Source organism: Gadus macrocephalus, chromosome 9, assembly GCF_031168955.1.
Source record: "Gadus macrocephalus chromosome 9, ASM3116895v1".
Taxonomy (NCBI): domain Eukaryota; kingdom Metazoa; phylum Chordata; class Actinopteri; order Gadiformes; family Gadidae; genus Gadus; species Gadus macrocephalus.
The window spans coordinates 2,650,530-2,659,335 of NC_082390.1; the positions used below are offsets into that span (position 1 = coordinate 2,650,530).

Consider the following 8,806-nt stretch of genomic DNA (forward strand, 5'->3'; position numbering starts at 1 on the left):
ATGGTATCAAAAAAAAAAAAAGGCGTCAACATTCATTTTAGGTTTAAATACAAGCAAACAAGGTAGTTACACCTCTGTGTGTATCGCTCAGGGAAAGTTATTTTTGGAAGCACATCGATTGAAATGATTGCTCGTGTCTGAATGAGTAATTGAGCCGAGGTCCTGTTTAAAACCTGCCCCGGTACAAAAACAAACGCTGTGAGGCCCATCGATTTATTACTCATTCATTTATTTCTATTTTTACATTGGCTATATATTATGCATGTGTTTTTGTTTTCAGTTGGAGCTCAATGTGCTGCCCAACAGTTGTATTGTGTTGGACTATGGCTGATCATGGTTCGTTTTGTTCGTAGAGCTGTGAGAGTACTAACACAGCATCTACAGAGTTCGGGGGCCATCCTAAATCCCTGCAGTCATTTCCTGCTGTTGTCCAGGTCCTCTACTCGTCAGGGTCCAGGCCTCTCTTCCCCCCCACCTCGGGCACACCTGTCAATCAATCCATCGTTGGCTATCCTCCCATCCCAGCTCTCCATCACAGAAGTGTATTCAGGGCAGTCGCCTCCACTCCTATTTAGAGCCCAGGTCGTAAAGAACCATGGCTGCATCAATATTCCCACATCAGCCCTCTCCACGGAGCTCCGAGCCCACTTACCGGCAGCCATCGCTGGCTGGAGGGTACTGAGATTGTGATAGCCCTTTGGCAGCTAGGAGCCCCATGCTTTTAGGATCCAAGGGAATACTCCATTCGGGGCTACAAACTGACATGGTAGAAGGCATAATGTGTTCATTACCAAGGCCTGTGCGGCGAGTGTGGGTGTGTACATTGGTGTGTGCATGTGTGTGTGTACGTGTGTGCACGCATGGGTGTTTGTGTGTCTGTGTGTGTGCGCATGGACGTGTATGTGCATGCATTTAAGTGTGTGTGTGTGTGTGTGTGTGCACATGTGTGTGTTCGTGCGTGCAGGCATGGGTGTGTGTGGGTGTGTGCGTGTCAGATTTAATCTCTGACCTAAGGATTGTAATGAAGAAAGAAACCTCATCAAGATGAGAGTGGTTTTACATGCTAATAGGTAGGTGTGAGGAAGCCTCACAGTGGAAAGTCTCCCTCCGTTAGACCCTCTTCTCACTGGCATTCATGCGTTGTATAATTTCAGTAAGAAGACGTTATTTTCCCTTTTTGACAATGAATATACCCTGCTTATTATATTTCTCTTCTTAGTTGCCATCTAATGAAAACAATTTCACAGTTGTATGCATAGACCAACAATGGAAGAAGGGAAGAAGGAATTATATTTTCTACTGCACATTGAGATGGAATATTTTATTAGGCCTCACGGCTCTGGTTGGGGATTGTAATTTTAGCAATTGCAGGAGAAGATTGTGTTCTGAAAGCCTGGTTGCATTGAAATTTTCATCTGTTTCGCAGATATCACAATGCTAGCCGTCCATGAGAGAGCCCATCACACCAATTGAAGCTGGCAGTGGATCGCGGTTCATGCAGCCAGAGGAAAGGCAGTCAAACCCAAAGTGATTCTGAAAATATCTATCTTTCCTAACAAGAGCCATGTTATGTTTTCTGTCTCTTGAACTACAAAAGCAGTTATGTTAAGGTAACGGATGCTAACATTACACTCCCCGGAACAATACCATATCCTGGCTTCATCCAAAGAATTGTAATCATGTTTGATGAACGGAAACCAGAAACACGTTTGTTAAAGAGCTACAGGTGGTGCTCGCTTTATAAACAAACAAACACACGACATACAGTACATCACTGAGAAGAGAACCCAAAATATACTGCTGGTTAAGTGAAGACACAATTTATTATAAATATACATATACATAACAACTTCTAGTTCTTTATACGTTTCCCTAATTATTCTTATACTGTACACGTTTTTTTGTATGTACACACATGTGCTGTGTATTGCTACCATTACAAAAAGCCATGCAATATCTACAGTACAGTACAGTATATTTATTGTGTATCTATGAAATCTACTTTTGTTGTTTTTCAATAAATAGTAATAAATTATGATCTGTCTGTTTATTTGTACACTTCTAATACACATACTATGTACACGACTGCTTTGGATAAAAGTGTTTCCCTTTTTCGCATCACTACCTGATGTAAATGAAAGTCCTCCTTTTATACAACACTCGGCCTCGCCCTGAAGCTTCCCTCACTCCACGTCCTCCGAGGACAGGCACTTCTGCCGGGCCTCTTTGTCGTCAAACGTCACCTTTCTGTTCCTCTTGGGGTCGATCCAAGAGTTGTGGATGATGGCGTTGTTGGGCAGGGGGTCGGCCTCGATGATGGACACCACCCGCTTCTTCATCTTGCTCTTCAGCACCTTCTGGAACTTCTGCCGGGTGAAGGCGTAGAGCAGCGGGTGGAAGATGGTGGTCCCGTACGCCATGACCAGGAAGCCCAGCCGCAGCTTGACCGTCAGGTCGCTCTGGCCCACGCTCAGGATGACCGTGTTCAGCGCCGTGATGGGTGTCCAGCACAACAGGAAGGTGGACACGATCAGCAGGGACATCCGGAAGACGCGCTTCTGCCGCTCCCGCCGCTCCCGGTGGCGTTTGACCGCGCGCCGCAACGCGATGATCACCGACACGGACGTGCGCATGCCCAGCGCCGGCATGCGGCTCCCGGTGCTCGGCGGGGCGGCGGCGGTGGCGTCGGGGCCGTCGTGCTGCGCCGCCGCCGTCGCCGCCGCGGTCGACGGGCACTTTTTCCTGCGCGCCTTCTTCTTCTGCGAGGTCTGGAAGCGGGTGCCGATGCGGATGTTGAGCGCCTGCAGGATCTTGGAGTAGGTGACGAGCATCACGACCACGGTGAAGAAGAAGATGGGGATCTGGGCCAGCAGGTGGTAGTACAGACCCAGCTCGGTGTAGCACTGGCTGGTGTGCACCATGGTCTCCACCAGCGTCTGGTTGAGCTCGGCCTGGCCGCCGGCGAAGAAGCCCACCTCCACGAAGGGCACCAGGAAGCTGACGAAGGACAGCACCCACACGGCGGCCAGCAGGGCCAGGGCGCGGCCCATGGTCAGCACGCGGTTGGCGGGCTTGACGGAGATGTCGTAGCGGTCCAGCGTGATGGCCAGCACGTTGGCGGCGGTGGCCACGCTGGCGAAGGAGACGCAGGCCTCGTGGAAGCAGCACAGCAGCGCCGTGTCGCCCTCCAGCGAGAGCAGCAGCACCACGATGGTGAGGGGGATGCAGCCCACGCACACCAGCACGTCCAGCACGTGGAGGTTCATGGTGACGATGTTGCTGACGGAGCTGATCAGGTTGGACTTCATGCAGTACAGGGCCAGCACGGTGAGGTTGGAGCTCAGGCCCAGCACGATCTCCAGCATGAGGAAGCCGGTGAGGGACACCTGGAAGCCGACGGGGAAGGGGTAGGGGTAGGAGGCGGCGGGGCCGGCCGTCCGGCCGATGGGCGCGGTGTTGTCGGTGACGGTGACGTTGCTCATGGTGGCGTCTTCTTCTAGACGGAGGGAAATATGCATTCTCCTGGAGGACAGCGGGGATGGGGAGGTGGGGATTGGGGGGGGGGGGGGGGGGGAGAAGGAAGAGCACATTAAAATTGCGGAAAAGAAGAGGATGGATAGGTTAATCCTGTGCTGAGCGGGGAGCGATGATTAAGGATCGCTTCACTGACACCAGAAGGCGAGTTCATAAGAATATTAACTGCCGGCTCACACACCAGGGCACCGCCATCCTCCCACGATGCCAGATGTAAAAATACTTTCATCTGTGGAGCCCACTCGTTACACTCATCGCTGCCAAAATATCCAGGGATCAATAAATGTTACATGGGAAATGTCTGAGAGCAGGAACTCGTTAAAGTTTTAGAAGATCCAATTTTGACCTGCCAGCTCCAGGTTCCAAGGTATCGCGAATATGCAAAGCATGAGTAACTCAGCAGATGCTGTTTCATCACCTTAGCTTATTGACATTCAAAGCTCCTTCTTAATCTTTGACACAGCAGTGTGTGAACAGGTGGGTCCAAACACATCAAGTCGTCACAGTTTGACACACGCTCCACAGGGGGGTTCTGTATTTGTGTATACATGTACAAACCCCAGTCAGACATCAATCATAGAATCGCGTGAAGGAAGGATCACAAGCTGGCAGTAATGAACCAAAACACACACACACACGCACACACACACACTCACAGAACCCCCCCCCCCCCCCCACACACACACACACTCACAGAATCACACATACTCACGGACACACACACACGCACGCACGCACGCACGCACGCACGCACGCACGCACGCACACACACACACACACACACACACACACACACACACACACACACACACACACACACACACACACACACACACACACACAATCACAGAACCCCCCCCCCCCCCACACACACACACACACACACACATATACATACTCACACATACACACACACACACACACACACACACACACACACACACACACACACACACACACACACACACACACACACACACACACACACACACACACACACACACACACACACACACACACACACACACACACACACAGACTAGACACACAGATGTTCTCCTGCAGTACTCACCCTATGTTCCGGCTCTATCTGGGCCCCTGTGCAGCGGGACTAAACCAGAGATCCCATGTTAGCTCCACCGAGAACAGCATCACCCCTCTGACGCAGCCAGAGGAGGGGGACCAGCCCTGTGCCCAGGGCCTTCTATCCCTCTGTCTCTCTCTCTCTCTCTCTCTCTCTCTCTCTCTCTCTCTCTCTCTCTCTCTCTCTCTCTCTCTCTGCCAGACTTATTTGTTTTCTACGGTATCTCTCTGTGTTTTTTTCACTCGCCTCCCAGGGGGAGAACCTGCCAGAGAGGCACCTGTCGTGCACCAGAGTAACGATGACAGAGAGGGGGTGATGCTTTAGAAAGTAACCCAGCCGTGAGTACTCTCCCCGCCACCAGATTGCCGAGCTCCGAGGGAAATGTGCAAGGCAGTGCTCAATGTCCTCCGCGCTCTTTCTTTTGTTTTTTTTTCCCCCTCTCCCGCTCTCCGTACGGATGTGTTTGTTTTGGCGACGCTGGGAGCGTTGACAGATGAGTGGATTGGGGATAAACCGTCTCCGCTATCTCCTGTTTATAAACCCGTGGTATTCCCAGGCAGGCGAGATACCCGGCCAACATGCAGTACTAAAGAGACACAAGCCCCCCCCTTTCCGCTTCAGCACGGGTGGAATCCAAATGCACACAAATGCGTCGTACAATCCAAATCTGTGTTTTTGAAGTCAGACTGTCGCCCCTGGGCGGAAAGCAGTCTTTTATTCTTCTTCTTTCTTTTTTTGGTGGATTTTTAAGGAAATCCACCTACATCCATTAGTGTGTACTCCAAACCAAGAGCCAAGTCAGTTAGTTATCCAAGGAAGATTGACACCGCAGATGCATATTGTTGTTTTGGTCCAGTATCAGCCCAAGACATGTGAGATTATCCTGGCAGGACGCAGGGCCCATGTCCCCCCTTGGGAACCACGATGAGAAGAGCAGGCCGATGCTCTCAAAGTGTCTCATCAGTCTCACTCTTCACCAATCTCCACCAGGCCTTTACACGGCGTGTCAATCAAGCACAAGTCATTTCGCGTTTGACCTCCCAACCGCTTTGACCTTCGCAAATCCTGGTCATCGTCCCTCGAGCTCAGAGGAAATTCTCTCTTGTGTGCGTGCGTGTCCAGGGGTCATCCCTTTCAGGGTCCTTTTTGTAGTTGCAGAAGGGCGTTTTGCGTATCGTTTGACGTGCTTGGATGAGGGCAGAATGGAGAGAGACCGGGCTGGCTCGTCGGAGAATCAGTAGACGGTTTTCCTCACGAGCAGGAGAGAGAGGGGAAAGTTGAAAAGACGCGTGACGCGTCGTCTCGCCGATGCACGCAAGGGTCTCGGCAAAGAGCGACACGCATTTCCATGAGATCCTCTGTCCTTTCTGTTGCAGCCCAGCGCAGCTCATTTGGAGACCTGGAGAGGGAGAGATAAAGGGAGAAAGCGAGAGAGAGAGAGAGAGAGAGAGGGAAAGAGAGAGAGAGAGAGAGAGAGAGAGCGATAGCTGCAGAGAGAGAGAGCGAGAGAGAGAAGATATGATAAAGAGAGAGAGGGAGAAGATAACAAGATAGATACACATAGACAGAGAAGATGAAGAGAGAGAGAAGATAAGGAGAGAGGGAAAAGAGAAAGAGAGAGATCAAGAGAGGGAAAGAGAGAGAGAGAGAAGATATGATAAAGAGAGAGAGGGAGAGGGAGAAGATAACACGATAGATACACATAGACAGAGAAGATGAAGAGAGAGAGAAGATAAGGAGAGAGGGAAAAGAGAGCGAGAGTGGGTTGCGTTAGTGAAAATAAACATGTATCCTCAGTAGAGAGGCAGCACTGACTCTGATTAGCATAGCAGCCTCTGCTGTCTTATCGTGTTCCGTGCAACGGCTGGTGTGCTTTACATCTTTTCAATTGCATTAGCATAATACCAGCACTAATAACAGCCATTAGCAAGGAAGCACCAGGGAGATATTTATCCCTTCACTTCCACATTTGCTTTTGTGACGTAAATCTGTCACCTGTTCTGACATATTGAATATAACTGCAAAACGCATGCAAATGTATGCAACATTTGATGCAAGGTGAACCCTGCTGAAGGGTTCGCCTGTCTTGCTCCTAACGGTTTCTTGGTGAATGAGCTCCTGGACGTCTTTGAGAAATGCATCTCCGTATTTTTGCATGACTAGGAAACGTCAGATCTTAATGGCCAGGCAACCGCGCAATATCAAGCAGCCAACTCTTTGTAAAGACGCCCGTATCCATCACATACATCACACCCTGCATAATGCAGACTTGTGTGTGTTAGGATTGAGTGCGCTGAGGGTTAAGAATTGCTGCGATTGATCTGTGCTCTTCAGACCCAGAATATGAAAGTGTGTGTGTTGAGTGTGTGTGCGTGTGTGTGTTTGAGTGAGTGCATCTTTTCTGTGTTTGAGTACATACACATTCACGCATGCATGCGTGAATGTGAGTGCGTATCTGCATGTGTCCAATTGTATGCGTGCATCCTGGTGTGTTTCATGTGTGTGTGTGTGTGTGTGTGTGTGTGTGTGTGTGTGTGTGTGTGTGTGTGTGTGTGTGTGTGTGTGTGTGTGTGTGTGTGTGTGTGTGTTTGTGTGTGCGTGCGCGTGCGAGTGTGTTGCACTTACAGAGACGGATCTATTTATTCACAATAATAGTTACATTTAGTCACAAATAGATATGCACAACTTGCTAATGGGATATTTAATTTAATTTAATACACAACAACTGGATCCCCACAGAACAAAAAAAACGAAGGATAAACAACGTCAATGCAATGAGATGTCTATATCCAATTACACGCCTGTCGTTCGTTTTGAGCCCACTTCCTTATAATTGCCCTTGGCCGGACCGACGCTTCACCCCCTTTGCCGTGCCGAGCCTGGAAGACTTGCGCTTCTATAAATCAAGCCGTTGAGTTGGCCGGCCCATCAGCTCACCATGCCGGCTACACGGAGATGCTCCGTGGCTGCTCCGCGCAACACGCTGTGTCTGCCGTCTTCGGGCACCGTAAAACAGTCTGAGCAGTCAGAACCGAGCGTCTCATCTCGTCCCCCTGCGTACTCCAGCAGCGTACCCGGCGGAGTCCAGACGGGGTATGGATTGACATGTGAGAAGCATTTCAATTGACAACAGATGTCCCCTCTCTTCTGCTTCTTCTTCTGTGTCGCCGTACTCAATAACGAGCTGGGGGGGGGGGGGAAATAAAGAAGTACAACTCCATTCAGTCACGTCCTGGAGGAGATGTCTGGGAAATCTTGTCCTTGATCTTCGTTTGTGCCGTTTGTGTGTTATACCCTGTCCTGTCCTAGGAGACAGGAGCCCGCGCGTCAGAACTCTCAGTTGTGCTCGTTCCTCTCTCTGCTGATTCAAGATCTGCCGCTCTCCTACTCTCCCAGTATTTCTCTGTCTCCCCTCCTCCCCTCTCCCTCTCTCCCCCCCCCTCTCTCTCTCTCTCTCTCTCTCTCTCTCTCTCTCTCTCTCTCTCTCTCTCGCTCGCGCCTCTCTCCCCCCCCCTCTCCCTCTCCCCCCCCCTCCCTCTCTCTCCCCCCTCTCTCTCTCTCTCTCTTCGCTCTCTCTCGCTCTCTCTCTCTCGCTCTCGCTCCCCCCCCCCTCTCTCTCTCTCTCTCTCTCTCTCTCTCTCTCTCTCTCTCTCTCTCTCTCTCTCTCTCTCTCTCTCTCTCTCTCTCTCTCTCTCTCTCTCTCTCTCTCTCTCACTGCGGAGGTTTGTGGTGCGCCCCTGATTGGTCTTTTGTCGGAGGCGTAACCCTTTCCTCTCCGCGAGGAGAAGGGGAGATGCTCGCCTCATTCCCGTTTGTCCTCTGGTCCTCCGCGACCCTGAGGCGAGGTGTCCCTTTAAACGCGTCGGAGGACAGCTTGTAACAATGTTATTAACATTAATACTTAGACAAGCTGAAGTGGCTGCCGGAGGAGAACGAGGAGTGAGATATTAATTACCGCTGGCACAATGTGGGGAGGGGGGAGGCAGGGAGAGCATTATACCACTTGTTTCATCCTCTGCGAATCCTCAATATTTTATTGGTAGAAGTAGGAGGAGGAGGAGGGATTGTGTGCAGGAGAGATCGTCGAGATTGTCGGAGCGAGTGCGGCCAAAGGACAAGAAGGTACAAGACAGAATGATGGAGAGGAGAGCGATGTGGAGGAGAGATGAAGAGTCGCGCTGCTGATTG

The 8,806-nt window shown here is 50.7% G+C and overlaps 1 protein-coding gene across 2 annotated transcripts; it reads right to left on the reverse strand.

Annotated features, from left to right (window-relative positions):
* Nucleotides 1-1,804: 1,804 nt before the first annotated feature.
* Nucleotides 1,805-8,050, reverse strand: LOC132464064 (G-protein coupled receptor 22-like). 2 transcript variants are annotated; one of them, XM_060060228.1, is made up of 4 exons: nt 7,556-8,050; nt 4,607-6,017; nt 3,953-4,066; nt 1,805-3,522 (listed from the first exon to the last, which is right to left on the reverse strand). In XM_060060228.1, exon 4 carries the CDS (start codon nt 3,516-3,518, stop codon nt 2,184-2,186), a length of 1,335 nt encoding a protein of 444 aa, XP_059916211.1. In that variant the 5' UTR covers nt 3,519-3,522; nt 3,953-4,066; nt 4,607-6,017; nt 7,556-8,050; the 3' UTR covers nt 1,805-2,183. The 2 variants fall into 2 exon arrangements, with proteins under 2 accessions (XP_059916211.1, XP_059916210.1); XM_060060227.1 differs by lacking the exon at nt 3,953-4,066 and having other exon boundaries at nt 7,556-8,049.
* Nucleotides 8,051-8,806: the final 756 nt, after the last annotated feature.

Excerpts from the sequence above, each read along its gene's own strand:
- LOC132464064 (XM_060060228.1), bottom strand. The coding sequence starts at position 3,518 with ATGCATATTTCCCTCCGTCTAGAAGAAGACGCCACCATGAGCAACGTC.